At 43.1% G+C, this 19,582-nt stretch overlaps 2 protein-coding genes across 3 annotated transcripts in view; both read left to right on the forward strand.

Annotated features, from left to right (window-relative positions):
* The first annotated feature begins 648 nt into the window (after positions 1-648).
* LOC311142119 (large ribosomal subunit protein mL48-like) lies at positions 649-2,929 on the forward strand. Its single transcript, XM_084177708.1, has 8 exons — positions 649-1,032; positions 1,173-1,231; positions 1,371-1,402; positions 1,566-1,654; positions 1,759-1,928; positions 2,143-2,245; positions 2,352-2,441; positions 2,588-2,929. The coding sequence occupies exons 1-8, from the start codon at positions 1,012-1,014 to the stop codon at positions 2,660-2,662; spliced, it is 639 nt and encodes a 212-aa protein (XP_084033834.1). The 5' UTR covers positions 649-1,011; the 3' UTR covers positions 2,663-2,929.
* A 12,652-nt stretch (positions 2,930-15,581) lies between these two features.
* Positions 15,582-19,582, forward strand: part of LOC311142100 (protein phosphatase methylesterase 1-like) — a 68,058-nt gene continuing 64,057 nt past the window's right edge. For both annotated transcript variants that reach the window (XM_084177686.1, XM_084177687.1), the window contains exon 1: positions 15,582-16,773. The gene's annotated coding sequence lies outside the window, so the exon portion shown is untranslated. The remainder of the gene's footprint in view (positions 16,774-19,582) is intronic.

Here is a 19,582-nt window from a genome sequence, read left to right on the forward strand (position 1 = left end):
AATTCAGAGCGTTTCGCTCTCGGAGCCATCAGAGCGCCGAGGAGTAGGGTTGATCCTACCAATGGCAGTCAAGCACCCAAACTAATGGCTAAAGTTGGCAAGCTACTTCCAGACACAAATGGAGAACACTTCACTCTGACCATTTTACTCGCCCTAGCAGAGCTGGTTAGGCTGTTTTCATGTGTTTTAGAGCGTTGTTGACTGTAACTGTGCAGCTGGCAACAATTTAATTACGTTTACCGACACCGGTCATATTCAACGGGTGTTATGCGTTCGTAAATTCCTCAGTTATTCTGAGCTCTGGCACACTCAGACGAGAGTGCTCTGAAATTGGAGTAGAGAGTGAATTTACGAACGCACCCATTTCGTGACCCGCCACATAAACTTTCCAATATATATCCGTCAATAATATAGTAGCTATTTCAGAATGGGAATCAGTGTCGAAATACATTAAAACGTGGCGTTTGTTTTGTGTTGTGTTCGCACGTCCTGAAGTGAACGATTGATGGAATTTGCATATTTCATGGTACGAAGTTTTTGCAATGTAATGCAATGTAAATACACATCCTAGCATATGTCAGATGAAAGGGGAGTTGATGCAGGTTGCTTTACGAGGACGCCACGTTTCCAGGGCCAGCATCGGACTTTGAACGCAATGCCGTCATTCTTTGTAATACAATGACATTGTGCAGTGAGCAATAATGACATCTTATACACTTGTTTGGCTGTATCAAATACCCTCATACTCGGCTAGTATTCTCTTTGATTGATATATTAAATAAAATGTAATAAAACATAGAAGAAGCAACTGCAAGCGAGAAGCAAACACATTTGAAAGCGGAAATAAGATATTGTCCTTGTTCCATACCACATTTTAGTCAGATGGACCAACCGGAAGTGTTTTTCTCAGAACCTCTGGTGTACATGTGCAACAACTGGCTGCTGCAAAATTGTGAATCTAACATAATTTCGAGAGTTGTGACGTGATTACATAATCTTAAAATTGAAGCAATGAATCCTGTCATTCGCAAGGTAGTGTGTCTTCTACTCAGAAATTGTGTTTGACACGTTTATTGTTGATGTAGCTAGCTGGCTAGTAAGACGGAAGGTCAAACATGTCAGTATATCAAAACACTTGTATATGATAGATTGTTTGTTTGTCTTCTATCCAGTTACAGGCTTCCTTCGCACTTCATTCACGTGCGTTGGACCACGCAGGATTGTTATTCGGGTAAGCTAGTTAAAAGCATATAGGCAGCCAATTGCTGGTTGTTACAGGACACAATAATTACCACATCAGGTTTCATTTGATGGGGTGGTAACTAGCGACATTTCAATGTGTCTATAATGTTTCTGATGTTTATTTTAAGGGCATCACTATCAGTGCAACATCCGATTCAGGGTAAGTCCTCCCACCAATAACAATAGTTAGTTACTGTTGTGTATCAATTTACTTTCTAGGAAAGCCTTAGGAAGTGATTATATCCTGAAAGTTATATTGCCACTTATATAATTACCTAAGTGTATGTAAGCCATCTGTTTGGCTGGATAACTGTTTTCTACAGGGTGTCTGTCTTTTTCCAATGAGAGACAATACAGGACCATGCCTACTCATGGGATTGGCAAATATAAGCACCTGTTACCCAAAGAAGCGGTAAGTCCTTAGTACATCACTTATTTATACTTTCTAATACTGAAGCCACCAGCTTACACTGTTACCATGTCTACTTTCTAATAAAACATGTATTGTGCCTTCAGCCAAAGAAAAAGAAAGAGAGACAGCAGATGAAGCAGATCAAAATGGCTACATATACAGAGTACGGGACTCTGAACGTGAACGTGTCTGGGTATGACATGATCCTAGTAGAGCACTACTCCCAGTACGTCCATAATCTCTGCAACCGGCTAGGCGTCAAAGTGGCTGAGAGGTGAGAGGTAGACTTTAAGACACTGTGTTACTGGCCTCACTCAGAGATTTGATGGGCCAAATATCCATGTCTCTGTCGCAAAGTTCATAATGCTTCAATAGGAGGCACACATTTGGCCCTCTTGCATAGCATGGGATTACGTCATCCAATATCTTTGAATTATTGGTTAATTAACTAACCTTAAAGGGATGAACTAACACTATTCTCCTCTCAGCTATGCATTGCCCACTAAGAGCACGGAAGTCATGGTCATGCCAGAGCAAGGGACCAAGATGTATGTAGATGCCATCCTCAAGACCCATGAGCGAATTGTTCAGGTAATGGAGCGTTTTGAGTGATAATGTGTTCTCTGAACTTTTGGCAGTTGCACTGACAAACAACGTTTCACTCTAGAGAGAGCATTGATAAGTGTTTTGTTTACAGCTCAGCCAACTAAACGCCACATTATGCCCCACCTTTATGGAGGTCCTGTTAAAGAATCAGCCAGAGGGGATTCAACTCTCTGTAAAGCCGGTGAGCATATGACATCTGTGTTGTTGACCTCTGCATTACTTTTCTTTTGCCCATGGATCATATCCTATATCTACAGTATGTACACTTCTTTTGTCATTTGTTAGTAATTGTTCAGTGTCATAACACTTGCTTTTCTGTTTCCCCAGCACACAGAGGCAGATTACCAAGCCCGTTTCAAGGCGCGTCCAGAGCTAGAGGGACTGATGGCACAGATTACCTAGTGAGAGGAAAAACACTGTCCACCCCACTCTTTTACCTCAACTGTCATCTACTTTGTCACATTTGAATCTGTGGATGCCTATGCGTCTTTTTTTCCTCACAATAGTGTTGTTGTTTCTTGCAATCATGACGTGTACACATTGTAAATTAATTGTGGGTGAATGTAGGACATTATACAAAAGCAGAAGAGCATACGTACATCCAGGTAGTTTTTGCAGGTGCTAGAGTTGTAGGTTAATTCATTAAAAATAAAAATGCCGCACACTGCTGCTCATGCTCTCAGTTGATTTTATTATAACTTTTGCACCCTTAGGTCTTCATCAGGCATCCATATCCCAGGTGGGGGTGGAAGGTCATTCATATACAGTGAGGGAAAAAAGTATTTGATCCCCTGCTGATTTTGTACGTTTGCCCACTGACAAAGACATGATCAGTCTATGATTTTAATGGTAGGTTTATTTGAACAGTGAGAGACAGAATAACAACAACAAAATCCAGAAAAACGCATGTCAAAAATGTTATAAATTGATTAGCATTTTAATGAGGGAAATAAGTATTTGACCCCCTCTCAATAAGAAAGATTTCTGGCTCCCAGGTGTCTTTTATACAGGTAACGACCTGAGATTAGGAGCACACTCTTAAAGGGAGTGCTCCTAATCTCATCTTGTTACCTGTATAAAAGACACCTGTCCACAGAAGCAATCAATCAATCAGGCCAAGACCAAAGAGCTCTCCAAGGATGTCAGGGACAAGATTGTAGACCTACACAAGGCTGGAATGGGCTACAAGACCATCGCCAAGCAGCTTGGTGAGAAGGTGACAACAGTTGGTGCGATTATTCGCAAATGGAAGAAACACAAAATCACTGTCAATCTCCCTCGGCCTGGGGCTCCATGCAAGATCTCACCTCGTGGAGAACGGTAAGGAATCAGCCCAGAACTACACGGCAGGATCTTGTCAATGATCTCAAGGCAGCTGGGACCATAGTCACCAAGAAAACAATTGGTAACACACTACGCCGTGAAGGACTGAAATCCTGCAGCGCCCGCAAGGTCCCCCTGCTCAAGAAAGCACATATACAGGCCCGTCTGAAGTTTGCCAATGAACATCTGAATGATTCAGAGGAGAACTGAGTGAAAGTGTTGTGGTCAGATGAGACCAAAATGGAGCTCTATGGCATCAACTCAACTCGCCGTGTTTGGAGGAGGAGGAATGCTGCCTATGACCCCGAAGAACACCATCCCCACCGTCAAACATGGAGGTGGAAACATTATGCTTTGGGGGTGTTTTTCTGCTAAGGGGACAGGACAACTTCACCGCATCAAAGGGACGATGGACGGGGCCATGTACCGTCAAATCTTGGGTGAGAACCTCCTTCCCTCAGCCAGGGCATTGAAAATGGGTCGTGGATGGGTATTACAGCATGACAATGACCCAAAACACACGGCCAAGGCAACAAAGGAGTGGCTCAAGAAGAAGCACATTTAGGTCCTGGAGTGGCCTAGCCAGTCTCCAGACCTTAATCCCATAGAAAATCTGTGGAGGGAGCTGAAGGTTTGAGTTGCCAAACGTCAGCCTCGAAACCTTAATGACTTGGAGAAGATCTGCAAAGAGTGGGACAAAATCCCTCCTGAGATGTGTGCTAACCTGGTGGCCAACTACAAGAAACATCTGACCTATGTGATTGCCAACAAGGGTTTTTCCACCAAGTACTAAGTCATGTTTTGCAGAGGGGTCAAAAACGTATTTCCCTCATTAAAATGCAAATCAATTTGTAACATTTTTGACATGCGTTTTTCTGGATTTTGTTGTTGTTATTCTGTCTCTCACTGTTCAAATAAACCTACCATTAAAATTATAGACTGATCATGTCTTTGTCAGTGGGCAAACATACAAAATCAGCAGGGGATAAAATAATTTTTTCCCTCACAGGGACATTTCACAGGGATCACAGGGACATTTCAACATGTAAACAACATTGGTGGACATGCAGGTAATCACGCCTTTGATCTTAAATCTTTGTCCTGTGCGGGGGGTGTAAATGAGTAACATTTATATGTTAAACTGCATTGAACACATTGGCCACATTTGTAATTACCCACACAGGACAAATATTTAAGATCAAAGGCCTAATTACCTGCATGTTCACCAATGTTGTTTACATGATGAAATGTCCCTGTGGTCTGTCTAACATACAACAAAACACACAACAATACACAACTTAACCACCCCACTAATTGTATTGATCTCTATTAGACTGGCTAGCTTAGCACACCAAACATGGACATTTCAATATTGTCAGCTTGCTGTTAGCTAGTTATCGTCAAATTAGTGGATTCAGCTATTTCAGCCACACTTGTTACTGACAGGTGTATAAAATCGAGCACACAGCCATGCAATCTCCATAGACAAATATTGGCAGTAGAATGGCCCATACTGAAGAGCTCAGTGACTTCCAATGTGGCACCGTCATAGGATGCCACCTTTCCAACAAGTCAGTTTGTCACATTTCTGCCCTGCTAGAGCTTCCCCGGTCAACTGTAAGTGCTGTTATTGAGTGCTGAAGCGCATAGCACATAAAAATCGTCTGTCCTCAGTTGCAACACTCACTACCGAGTTCCAAACTGCCTCTGGTAGCAACCTCAGCACAATAACTGTTCGTTGGGAGTTTTATGAAATGGGTTTCCATGGCCGAGCAGCCGCACACAAGCCTATGATCACTATGCGCAATGCCAAGCGTCGGATGGAGTGGTGTAAAGCTCGCCGCCATTGGACTCTGGAGCAGTAGAAACGCGTTTTCGGGAGTGATGAATCACACTTCACCATCTGGCAGTCCAACGGACAAATCTGGGTTTGGCGGATGCCAGGAGAACGCTACCTGCTCCAATGCATAGTGCCAAATGTACTGAGTGGCGCAGTGGTCTAAGGCACTGCATCGCAGTGCTAACTGTGCCACTAGAGATCCTGGTTCGAATCCAGGCTCTGTCGCAGCCGGCCGCAACCGGGAGACTCATGGGCGGCACACAATTGGCCCAGCGTTGTCCAGGGTAGGGGAGGGAATGGCCGGCAGGGATGTAGCTCAGTTGATAGAGCATGGCGTTTGAAATGCCAGGGTGGTGGGTTCGATTCCCACGGGGGCCAGTATAAAAAAAAAAAATGTATTCACTAACTGTAAGTCGCTCTGGATAAGAGCGTCTGCTAAATGACTAAAATGTAAAAAATGTAAATGTAAAGTTTGGTGGAGGAGGAATAATGGTCTGGTGCTGTTTTTCATGGTTCGGTCTAGGCCCCTTAGTTCCGGTGAAGGGAATCTTATCACTACAGCATACAATTCTAGATGATTCTGTGCTTCCGACTTTGTGGCAACAGTTTGTCAAAGGCTCTTTCCTGTTCCAGCATGACAATGCCCCGTGCACAAAGCGAGGTCCATACAGAAATACTTTGTCGAGATCGGTGTGGAAGAACTTGACTGGCCTGCACAGAGTCCTGACCTCAACCCCATCGAACACCTTAGGGTTGATTTGGAACGCCGACTGCGAGCCAGTTCTAATCGCCCAACATCAGTGCCCGACCTCACTAATGCTCTTGTGACTGAATGGAAGCAAGTCCCCACAGCAATGTTCCAACATCTAGTGGAAAGCCTACCCAGAAGAGTGGAGTCTGTTATAGCTGCAAAGGGGGGACCAACTCCTTATTAATGCCCATGATTTTGGAATGAGTTGTTCGATGAGCAGGTGTCCACATACTGTTGGCCATGTAGTGTAGCTACCAGTCTAGCAGTGACTACCAGGACTGTAGCGTTACCTAAAGTCGCTAATTTACCTAGTCCAGCTAACATTACGTTACCTCTTATCGAGAATCTTCCGTTTTGTTATCTGGCTGGCCGGCCTACTGGTCCAATCTGGCCGGCCGGCCAATCGGTCCAATCTGGTAAAGGGCCTCATTGGAGCTGCTACTGCTTCTCAATCTGTCACGGCTTCACCCTCAAGATTATTGGCCCATCATCCTCTGTTGGCCTATTGAGAAGCAGTAGCAGCTCCGATGCAGGAGTGGGCGGCACATAGCTCAGAGCTAGCCCACAGCGCTGACGAAGAAACCAGAGCAGTGATGAGTTCCACTCGATTGTAATTCTGAAAGTGTGGAGCCTACATGAGTTCCTGCAGTATTGCTAATATGATCATGATTGTGTCAGCTCGCTGTTTCTGATATCCCACCACCACCCCAGCCTACACCTGTCTGGGTTCTTTGTTTGATATCGCATATCGTGCTCAATGCCTGTAGTTATATTATCATCTTAATATGACGCTTGGCTCTGGCATTGAGCTACCCTGAAGGAGCAGTGCCCTAATACCAAGACTATGCATTGTTATCTTTTCTAATAAATGGTTACATGAATGTGTACATTTATTATTACAACATGTTCTGGTTCTGAAAACATAGCTTTCATTAACAGGAGATTGGACGATTTCAAAGGTACAGTGCATTCTGAGGGCAAAAAAATAACAAGAGACACAAATGTGGACAAAGTTTTATTGTATCTCATTTAACCTGCACAGACCATGGAACTTGAGGAGAGAAATAACATTAATCCATTTAAAGTAGACATAGTAAAACTGTCATTCTGCATTTGATCTAATTTCCTGGCTGTAGAGCTTGTGATTTATATAGAAATAGCTCTATGGTGATTTACACCTAAACAGTGCAGAGTGAGACAGTGGTACATGTCTTTTACATAATCAATACTTTAAAGTGATAAGCAGAAAACGATGACAAACAATGGTGCTTCAATCATGTAGCTTTTTAGACAAGAATAGAACAGGAAATGACTGGTAGGGATTACAAGTAGTTCAGCGACCAACAAGTTCGACTTCAATGAATGTTTGATTAAGTACTAGCTTAAATTCAGTGGAATCTCTTTGGTTTTAAAAACACATCACTGAAAAAAAGGGGCTGCATGAATCTCCTCAATTACATCTGGATTTATCATTTTGGCTTACAGTATGTCATACATTTTTGCTAACCCTAAGGGCTGCATATCCCTGATCATGACCTTCAACCTTAGTTGGGGTTGTCACAGGTAAATCACTTGCTGCATCCCAGATAGCACCCTATTCCCTATATATTGCACTAATGTTGACCAGGGACCAAAGTAGTGCACTATATAGGAAATAGGGTGCCATTTGGTACAAAGCCACATGCAGTTTTCTCATGGCTGCTTCTTTGGGTCCCACGGTCTATGTGACAGGTGTCTGATGACTGAAGAATATGATGTGTCTTGTCCTACTGACTGTGTTTCTACTGACTGTTTCTACTGACTGTGTTCCTACTGACTGTGTTTCTATTGACTGTGATTCTACTGACTGTGCTTCTACTATGTTTCTACTGACTGTGTTTCTACTGACTGTGCTTCTACTGACTGTGTTGTAAGTCTGGGTGAATCCTGCTGCTCTGCTGTGCTGAGGGGCCAGTGAGAGACGTCACAACCAGTTGAGGAAGATTACAGTGTGTATCTGATATTGTAATTGCTCAACAATAAGTACATATCACACATACAGACACACAGACACAAAAAAAGTGGCTGCAGAAAAAGTGACACTGGTTTTCAACACCAATCCCTGGGATTTGGGAATTGACAATACTTTCCTGACATTCTTCAGCCAAAACTCCCTGGATAATTTCAACAAGCAGTCCCATGAGCAGAAACTGGAATAATGCAGCTACACACCAGCTTGGACTAAGGACCTAGTGAGCAAACTAGGAGGACTCACCACTGTACCAAAGGTAGCAGGCTTCGGGGCTTTAGCAATATCTATACTGATAGATATAGTCACGGTTGACTTCAAGACCCTGACCCCCCAAGTGAGCAACGCAGACGTTCTGCGCCATGTGTTTGCAGATGAGGCGTCTACTGTGCGCAATGTTATGGAGGAAGGGACAGACAGACGATGAACGTGCATGATGTGGCAAAGATGAAGAAAGGCATCAAGCACGGGGAAAGCAAACTTAGTTTTGCACTGACGCAACTAAATAACTCCATGCTGGTAGATGGCCACATGAGCACTCGTTCTTTCAAGATCTGGATCAATGGAGCGGCCTTCCATGTCCAGATTCTAATCCACCCGGCTCGACTGGAGGAGGGGGGTGGTGGCTGCGTGAGCATTTCAGGCAGACCAGTGAAAATCTGGCCCAACTAATGGGTCAGACAGAATCCTTCATGCTGTTTTAGAGACTCCAAATCTAAGGGAGTGATCTTTATTTATATTGAGGGGATACCTGGAGGGAATCAGGCCTCTGAAATTAAAATGGATAAAAAAACAACAACATGTAACCACCCCCCTCCAAAATAATAATAAAAACAAAATAGCAGGGAATATTAAATCCCTTTTTAGTAGGATATCATTGTTGCAGTTGTGATTTCTATCAAATCAACCCATGGTTGAGAACCACTGCTGTATTCATACCATATTCATGTTATCCGCTAGAAGGTGGCATGTAACAATTTAAGTGTTAAGGGCCATCCACACCAAGGATCATAAATATAACATTAAATTATACATAACTATAAAATGTTGGCGATCACACTAGAGGAACGTTTTGTCGTTCTACAGCCCACACCTGTCAATCAACTGCTCAAAGCATTCTACTGCATGCTGTATACCTATTAATAAGGTGGTACAGACCATTTAATGCTTCAGGGTGTGTTAATTGTCATAGTGACAACTGCAAATAATACTACATAATATAGAAACTCGTATTTAAATTAAATGTAGATATTCAACAACAAAAGCTGTTTAGCCTGCGCATCTTTTACATATTGTAATTTCTTGCCTTGTTGCTCAAGTGGTTTGCAAGTGATTTCCATTTTTCTAATGGATGTAAATTAGTTTGGATCTTCTTTTTCACTGTGCTCATCACTGTCTGTCCTGTGCAATCATTTAATACATCAATGCAACAATGTTATCAACACTGGGCAATGATACACTCTCTCAGCCCCCGTTATAGGGTCAGAGGCAGAGAATCCCAGTGGAGAGAGGGGAGCTGGCCAGGCAGAGACAGCAAGGGCGGTTCGTCATTCCAGTGCCTTGCCGTTCAACTTCGCACCCCTAGGCCAGACTACACTCAATCATAGGACCTACTGAAGAGACAAGTCTTCAGTAAAGTACAGAGTAAAGTACGGTACCAAGTCTGCGTCTCTCACATGGATAGGCAGACCATTCCATAAACATTTAGCTCTATAGGAGAAGCCCTACCTCCAGCTATTTAATTAGAAATTCTAGAGGCAATAAGGAGGCCTGTCTCTTGTGACCATAGCGTACGTGTAGGTATGTATGGCAGGACCAAATTGGAGAGATAGGTAAGAGCAAGTCCATGTAATGCTTTGTAAATTAGCAGTAAAACCTTGAAATCAGCCCTAGCCTTAACAGAACCTCAGTGTAGAGAGGCTAGCACTGGAGTAATATGATCAAATGTTTTGATTCTAGTCAAGTATTTAGCACTAACTGAAGTGTATTTAGTGCTTTATCTGGGTAGCCTGCGAGTAGAGCATTGCAGTAGTCTAATCTAGAAGTGACAAAAGCATGTATTAGCTTTTCTGCATCATTTTTGGACAAAACGTTTCTGATTTTTGCAATGTTACGAAGACGGAAAAAAGCTGCCCTTGAAATGTTCTTGATATGTTCGTCAAAACAGAGATCAGGGTCCAGAGTAACACCAAGGTTCTTCACAGTTTTATTTGAGATGACTGTACAACCATCAACATTAATTGTCAGATCAAACAGCAGATCTCTTTGTTTCTTCGGACCTAGAACTAGCATCTCTGTTTTGTCCAAGTTTAAAAGTAAAACATTTGCCGCCATCCACTTCCTTATGTCTGAAACACAGGCTTCCAGGGTAGGCAATTCATCATAATGTACAGCTCTGTGTCGTCCGCATAGCAGTGAAAGTTGATATTGTGTTTCCGAATGACATTACCAAGAGGTAGAATATATAGTGAAAACAATAGTGGTCCTAAAACGGAACCTTGAGGAACACCAAAACATACAATTGATTTGTCAGAGGACAAACCATCCACAGAGACGAACTGATATCTTTCCGACAGATAAGATCTAAACCAGGCAAGAACTTGTCCATGTAGACCAATTAGGATTTCTAATCTCTCCAAAAGAATGTGGTGATCGATAGTGTCAAAAGCGGAACTAAGGTCTAGGAGCATGAGGACAGATGTAGAGCCTTGGTCTGACACCATTAAAAGGCAATTTATCACCTTCATAAGTGCAGTCTCAGTACTATGATGGGGTCTAAAACCAGACTGGAGCGTTTCGTATAAAAAAAGAATATTCAGGAAGGCAGTGAGTTGCTGCGCGACATCTTTTAAAAATGTTGAGAGGAATGGAAGATTCGATATAGGCCGATAGTTTTTTTTATTTTCCGGGTCAAGATTTGGATTTTTCAGGAGAGGTTTTATTACTGCCACTTTGAGTGAGTTTGGTACACATCCGGAGGATAGGGAGCTGTTTATTATGTTCAACATAGGAGGGCCAAGCACAGGAAGTAGCTCTTTCAGTAGTTTAGTTGGAATAGGGTCCAGTAGGTAGCTGGAAGGTTTAGAGGCCATGACTATTTTCGTGAATGTGTCGAGAGATACAGGTTTAAAAAACTTGAGTGTTTCCATTGATCCGAGGTCCTGGCAGTTCTGTGCAGACTCAGGACAACTGAGTTTTGGAGAAAGATGCAGATTCAAAGTGGAGTCCGTAATTTGCTTTCTAATGATCATGATCTTTTCGTCGAAGAAGTTCATGAATTCATCACTGCTGAAGTGAAGGTTATCCTCTCTTGGGGAATAATGCTTTTTAGTTAGCTTTGCGACAGTATCAAAAATACATTTTTGATTGTTTTTATTCTCCTCAATTAGGTTGGAAAAGTAGGCTGATCGAGCAGCAGTGAGGGCTCTTCGATATTGCATGGTACTAGTCGGAAGACTTCCAATTTGGTGGAGCGCCATTTCCGTTCCAATTTTCTGGAAGCTTGCTTCAGGACTCTGATATTTTCTGTATACCAGGGAGCTAATATCTTGTGACAAATGTTTTGTGACTGCATCTAGGATAATACGCAAGGTTAAATTTAGATCTTCAGTTAGGGGGTTAACTAATTTTCATATTCCAACGTCCTTGGGTAGGTGAAGGGAGTCTGGAAGGGCATCTAGGAATCTTTGGGTTGTCAAATCAAAATCAAATCAAATCACATTTTATTTTTCACATGCGTATAGACACAACAGGTGTAGACCTTACCGTGAAATGATTACTTACAAGCCCTTAACCAACAATGCAGTTTTAAGAAAATAGAGTTAAGAAAATATTGACTAAATAAACTAAAGTAAACAAATATATAATAATTGAAAGTAACACAATAAAATAACAATAATGAGGCTATATACAGGGGGTACCGGTACCGAGTCAATGTGCAGGGGTACAGGTTAGTCGAGGTAATTTGTACATGTAGGTAGGGGTAAAGTGACTATGTCTAGATAATAAACAGCGAGTAGCAGCAGTGTAAAAACAAAGGGGGTGGGGAGGTGTCAATGCAAATAGTCCGGGTGGCCATTTGATTAATTATTCAACAGTCTAATGGCTTAGGGGTAGAAGCTGTTAAGAAGCCTTTTGGACCTAGACTTGGCACTCCATTTTTACATTTACATTTTAGTCATTTAGCAGACGCTCTTATCCAGAGCGACTTACAGTTAGTGAGTGCATACATACATTTTTTCATACTGCCCCCCTGTGGGAATCGAACCCACAATCCTAGCGTTGCAAGCGCCATGCTCTACCAACTGAGCAACACATTATTACATTACATTATTTAATTACCGTCACAGCCCTAGACTAGACAACAAAAGTTGTACTGTAACTACATTAGCTATAGGCTATAACTGGTTAAAAAAAAAATCTCCAACATTCTTTCAAAAACCTTCCCAATGTGAAACGCTGTAGCAAACAAAGTACTTGTGATCAGTATGCAGTCTCAATGTCACATTAGCCTGTCCAGCTCAGGCGTTCGGCGTCGCCGGCCTTCTAGCTGCTGCCGAACCTACTGCTGGCAATCGCCCTTCACTCATCAACCCCGGACTTGTCTCATCATTATTACACACACCTGGTTCCAATCCCCACTATCACTGTATATATATACACTCCCTCTGCCATTTTTCTTTGTCGGTTATTGTAAATGTTACTTGTTTTCCTGAGAGGAATCTCTCCTACTATTTCCTGAGTACTTTATATTTTGCAGGTTGGGTTCGCCCTGTGCCTTTTGTTTATAAAGATACATTTTGAGCACAACAGCGTTTGGGTTTCGTCACGCTTTGATCTATGGTGCTTAAATAAATTCAATAGTTCTAAACCTGCGACTGCCTCCTGCCTACTCCTCTCTACACCTGTGACACTCAACTGGACTTTTTATGGCTTTAAAATAACTTATTTTCTTTCCGTAGGCTCTTTCCTTTGTTAACCCTGTTTTGTATTTCCCTAGAGGAGCTCCTGTAGCCTACAATGGAACCCAGCTACATCCCTTCTGTACATGGAGGCCTGCTCCTGCTACATGATGGATACACATACAGAAAGGAACGGAAGGAAGACAGCAAATTATCCTTTTGGAAATGCACTGCTTATGACTCACAGAAATGCAGAGGTCACATCACACTTTCTGATGGAATGATCAAGAGAGTGTCCGGAGAGCACAACCATGTCCCAAACGCAGCGCAGCTTCAGGCCAGGCAGGTACTCAATGACCTAAAGGAGAAAAGCCTTAAAATGCAGGAGTGTCCAAAGCACCTTTTGGTCTGCAATGTGTTGTCCATTCAATCAGATGTCAAAGAACAGTTACCTTCTGTTAAAAACATGGAGAAGATTGTGATGGAAAATGTTATGTTTGTGCTTTTCTAATAACCAATTCGACTGGGTTCATGCAAGTGACTGATTAATCGTGCATGGGAGGAATCCTCACTATCAGTATCTGCAATTTGGCAGTACGCCCAGAACATTGTTTTGAGAACGAAAGGGATATCTCAGTTTCAAGGTCTCAGCTTGGAGAGATGAACCCTCGTGAGGTATTGGTCAGGCACATGCATGAACCAAAACGTTGATGATGAATTAATTATGAATAATGAATAAGCTAAATCATACAAATATAACTTGTCTGTGTAAGCAGTATAAGAGATCTAACGGGACTGCCCCGACGAAAGCTCACTTCGGACCGGTACTTTATGCATCCAAGTTTGACTGTGACCTCTCCAGCTTGCACTCCGGTACCGCTTGCCGTGCAGTAGCAGAGAGAACAGTCTATGACTTGGGTGACTGTAGTCTTTGACAATTTTTGGGGTCTTCCTCTGACACCGCCTAGTATATAGGTCCTGGATGGCAGGAAGCTTGGCCCCAGTTATGTACTGGGCTGTACGCACTACCGTCTGTAGTGCCTTACGGTCAGATGCCGAGCAGTTGCCATACCAGGCGGTGATGCAACCGGTCAGGATGCTCTCGATGGTGCAGCTGTATGACTTTTTGAGGATCTGGGGACCCATGCCAAATCTTTTCAGTCTCCTGAGGGGGAAAAGGCGTTGTCGTGCCCTCTTCATGACTTTCTTGGTGTGTTTGGACCATGATAGTTTGTTGGTGATGTGGACACCAAGGAACTTGAAACTCTCGACCCGCTCCACTACAGCCCCATCGATGTGAATGGGGGCGTGTTCAGCCCTCCTTTTCCTGTAGTCCATGATCATCTCCTTTGTCTTGCTCACGTTGAGGGAGAGGTTGTTGTTCTAGCACCACACTGCCAGGTCTCTGACCTCCTCCCTTTAGGCTGTCTCGTCGTTATCGGTGATCAGGCCTACCACCGTTGTGTCATCAGCAAACTTAATGATGGTGTTGGAGTCGTGCTTGGCCACGCAGTCGTAGGTGAACAGGGAGTACAGTGTGTGTGTGTGTGTGTGTGTGTGTGTGTGTGTATGTGTGACATATACTTACTGTTGAGCAATTACAATGTCCAAAAGATGACATACACACAGACACAGACACACACACACTCTTCGCCCCTTCTCACACTAATCTTCCTCATTAACAAAAAATGTAAACAAGATGGGAGAACACATTGGGAGAGATCTTAGAGCATTCGTTGATATCCTTTGTCTGTGCTTATGGACTGCCCCCTTTAATTCAAACCACAGGTTTTCAATGGGGTTCATGTCCGGACACTGAAATGGCCATTGCAAAATGTTGATTTTGATGTGTGCTTGGCATTATTTCCTTGCTGGAAGATCCAGTTGCGGCCAAAGCAACCAGGTTTTTGGCTAAAATGTGCTGGTACCGGGGTAAGGTTCATGATGCCGTTGACCTTAACAATGGCCCCAGGACCAGTGGAAGCAAAATAGACGCATAACATCAAAGATCCACCACCACATTTCACAGTAGGTATTGGGTTCTTCTCTTCATATGTATATTTCTTTCGACGCAAAACCCACCACTGGTGTGTGTGGACAAAAAGCTATTTTCAAGTCATCCAACAAATCTAAACCCCTGGAGATGAATAAACTGCATTCTCACCTGGATTGGAACCTGTCTGTCCGGCTCTGTTTGAATGTGGCTCGATGGAAAAAAAGTTGTTCCACGCAGCCTAGGAGACAGCACTTGTATTAGTGTGTGCGTGTGTGTGTGCGTGCGTGCGTGTGTGTGTGTGAGTGAGTGAGTGAGTGTGTGTGTTTACCCTGAACTCACCGGGGCCATACTTGAGAACATAAGCAGGCATTTAGTTGTCAATGGCCCCACCATGTTTACCCACAGGGTTTCCAGTAAAAGTCCAGCCCTGTTCAAACATCATTTTTTTTTTTTTTTTTTTTTACATTTATAAAAATAACAAAGAGACAGCAACACGGTCACATTCTCCTAACAACATCAAGAAGAGCAGACAGCAGCCTAATTTAAAGGTGACTTCTTATAAACTCTTCTCAGAAACTCAGAAACAATGGGAAACTCAGCAACAAGCCCAAAGATGCCTGCATCAGCAGCAGTCTCACAGGTTTTCAACATCAATTCCTGGGATTTGGGAATTAACCATATTTTCCAGACATTCTTCAGCCCGAATGCCATGGATAATCTGAACAAGCAGTACAATTAACAAAAACTGGAAGTAGGCAGCTACGCACCAATCTGGACTAAGGGCCTAGTGACAATCCTAGGGGGACTCATCCGTATACCAAAGGCAGCAGGCTTCAGGGCTTTAGTCATATCTATAGTGATAGAGATAGTCACGGGTTCCATCAAGAACCTGATCCCAGAAGAGAACAGCACTGTTTGGAGGTTAAATGACGAGACAGAGTCATTGATGCGAGTAACCAGTCTTGTTCAGCACATTGCAATGCATCTGGGTATATCAAGCGCGCCGGTAAAAACACTGGTCTTGCAGTAATTAACATTTACCAACAGATGGCAAAAACGTGCCATCTTACACCCATAACATCTTCCCTTTTATAAAATAGGACAGGAGCTGTCAATTCACTAACAAAATAAACCTAGTAATAATATCCAACATGAACTGTTTAGGTTTTTTTCAGGTATAAAATAAACAACACATTTGGATATTCTTCACTTTTCCCATTTTTTTTATTTTTATTTTTTATAATCTCTGTCAACAATCCATAATAGGAAATCTACAGATTAAGTATTTTAGGTGGCTCGGACAGCCGCCCACAGCGTGGAAAGACAGGGGGCTTTTCTGTGAGGACTGCGGGATCACGCACAGGCGTGTCACCTGACTGTCTGAGGGGAGTATTGATGGGCAAAGGAGCGGCCGCCATGTGATCCCCTGGCTCTTCGGCCAGTACCTCAGGCCCCACGTAATTTGCTGGGGTTCCGTCCTTTTGTCATGCGACCCCTATGACTATCAGGGTTCTGAATAGGTGCTGGCTCAGCAACTCGAAGGTCAACCCCGTTACGGCGGTACAGTGATCCATTCACTTCGTCCAAGTAGGAGCGTGGTGCAACTTTCTGCACACAGGATCCGAGTCTCCAGAGGCCCGTCCGGTCCCCTGGTAGTGGCTTCATCCGCACCACTTCACCCAACCTGAGCTCAGGTAAGTCCTTAATGTGTATAAGAAAAGGGATACTGTTGACTCTTCATTGGAAGCTGTTTTTACCATACACTAGATGCATTCAGCCTTAATGTGCTGTAGATATACAGTGAGGGAAAAAAGTATTTGATCCCCTGCTGATTTTGTACGTTTGCCCACAGACAAAGAAATGATCAGTCTATCATTTTAATGGTAGGTTTATTTGAACAGTGATAGACAGAATAGCAAAACAAATCCAGAAAAACGCATGTCATAAATGTTATAAATTGATTTGAGTTTTAATGAGGGAAATAAGTATTTGACCCCCTCTCAATCAGAAAGATTTCTGGCTCCCAGGTGTCTTTTATACAGGTAACGAGCTGAGATTAGGAGCACACTCTTAAAGGGAGTGCTCCTAATCTCAGTTTGTTACCTGTATAAAAGACACCTGTCCACAGAAGCAATCAATCAATCAGATTCCAAACTCTTCATCATGGCCAAGACCAAAGAGCTCTCCAAGGATGTCAGGGACAAGATTGTAGATCTACACAAGGCTGGAATGGGCTACAAGACCATCGCCAAGCAGCTTGGTGAGAAGGTGACAACAGTTGGTGTGATTAATCGCAAATGGAAGAAACACAAAATAACTGTCAATCTCCCTCGGCCTGGGGCTCCATGCAAGATCTCACCTCGTGGAGTTGCAATGATCATGAGAACGGTGAGGAATCAGCCCAGAACTACACGGGATGATCTTGTCAATGATCTCAAGGCAGCTGGGACCATAGTCACCAAGAAAACAATTGGTAACACACTACGCTGTGAAGGACTGAAATCCTGCAGCACCCGCAAGGTCCCCCTGCTCAAGAAAGCACATATACAGGCCCGTCTGAAGTTTGCCAATTAACATCTGAATGATTCAGAGGAGAACTGGGTGAAAGTGTTGTGGTCAGATGAGACCAAAATCGAGCTCTTTGGCATCAACTCAACTCGCCGTGTTTGGAAGAGGAGGAATGCTGCCTATGACCCCAAGAACACCATCCACACCGTCAAACATGGAGGTGGAAACATTATGCTTTGGGGGTGTTTTTCTGCTAAGGGGACAGGACAACTTCACCGCATCAAAGGGACGATGGACGGGCCATGTACCGTCAAATCTTGAGTGAGAACCTCCTTCCCTCAGCCAGGGCATTGAAAATGAGTCGTGGATGGGTATTCCAGCATGACAATGACCCAAAACACACGGCCAACGCAACAAAGGAGTGGCTCAAGAAGAAGCACATTAATGGTCCTGGAGCTGTAGGTTCGAGTTGCACAAACGTCAGCCTCGAAACCTTAATGACTTGGAGAAGATCTGCAAAGAGGAGTGGGACAAAATCACTCCTGAGATGTGTGCAAACCTGGTGGCCAACTACAAGAAACGTCTGACCTCTGTGATTGCCAACAAGGGTTTGACCTTTTGTAAAGCCTGGTAAGGACCCTTCATGTGCTGATAGTTATAGGCCAATAGCACTGACCTCTAACTTGTGTAAACTGATGAAAAATATGATAATCAATAGATTGTCATATTTCCTGGAACATAGAGGTTTATTGAGTCAGTGTCAAAGTGGATTCCGTAAAGGTAGATCTAATTTGGATGCATTAGTAAAGGTGAGCAATGAAGTTGAAAAAACTCTGGTCATGAAAGAAGTAATGGCTACTGTCTTTTCTGACATTGAAAAGGCTTATGACAGTATGTAGAGAGAAGGCCTACTGATTAAATTGGAAAGACTTATTTAATCGCTCTTTTCGAGTTAAAAAAGGACCCATTTTATCTGATGCCTATGGAGTTGACAATGGTATTCCTCAAGGCAGTGCTATCAGTCCTATTTTGTTCAACATTATGATTATCTATGTGTTTTTGAATGTAGGTAGGGGTATTGGGGCTTCCCTATATGCTGATGATGGAGTTATTTGGAAGAGGGGAAGGAATGTCTCTCGTGATCAAATCTATTCAACAAGCTATAGTGGATGTTGAAGGATGGTCGATTGACTGGGGATTTAAATTATTGGTGGCGAAGTCTTGTTGTATGTTCTTCTCAAGAAGAAAGTTGCTGATAATATACAGTTGTTTCTGTATGGACAGCCTATGGGGAGGTTTTCTAAGTACAAATATTTGGGTCTATGGTTCAATGAGCGATATACATGGAAAGATCATGTCATAAATGTTAAAACAAAGTGTAAGAAGGTGGTGAATCTTATGCGCTCGGTCTCTGGTTATGAATGGGGTGCTGACAGACAATCGTTGATGGATATTTATAGAGCTCTGATCAGGACGATAATTGATTACGGGTGTATAGTTTATGGAACAGCGGCAAAGACTTGGCTTCAGAAGCTGGACAGAATCCAGTATATAGCTTTAAGGATATGTATTGGTGCATTTAAATCAACATCTGTATGTACCTAACCAGTGGAGGCAGGTGAGATGCCTTTGGATATACGGCGTAAAAAATGGTCATTAGCTTATTGGGTTAGGTTGAAAGGCTGTGAGGTTGAGCATCCCACTGCTACTGTTCTAGATGACTGTAGGGACTATACTAGTAGACAAGGCAGCGGTTTTGGTTGGACAGTTGGAAAGCTTGCTGATGAGAGTGGTTTGAGGGAGTTGGAGGTCGGCCCTTCTGTGGTGATAGGGGATGTTGCTCCATGGTTACTCCCAGATCCTGTTAGAAGTTAGTAGGGCTCTTTTTAATTTTCTCAGAAGTACTGAGTTAGGTAGGAGGATTTAGAAATGTTGTAAACCATGATTGACCACACACTCCAGCACAGTAGGTGGCGGCATGCACCTTTAACGTTG

This window comes from Coregonus lavaretus (assembly GCF_964263955.1).
Source record: "Coregonus lavaretus genome assembly, chromosome: 15".
Taxonomy (NCBI): Eukaryota; Metazoa; Chordata; class Actinopteri; order Salmoniformes; family Salmonidae; genus Coregonus; species Coregonus lavaretus.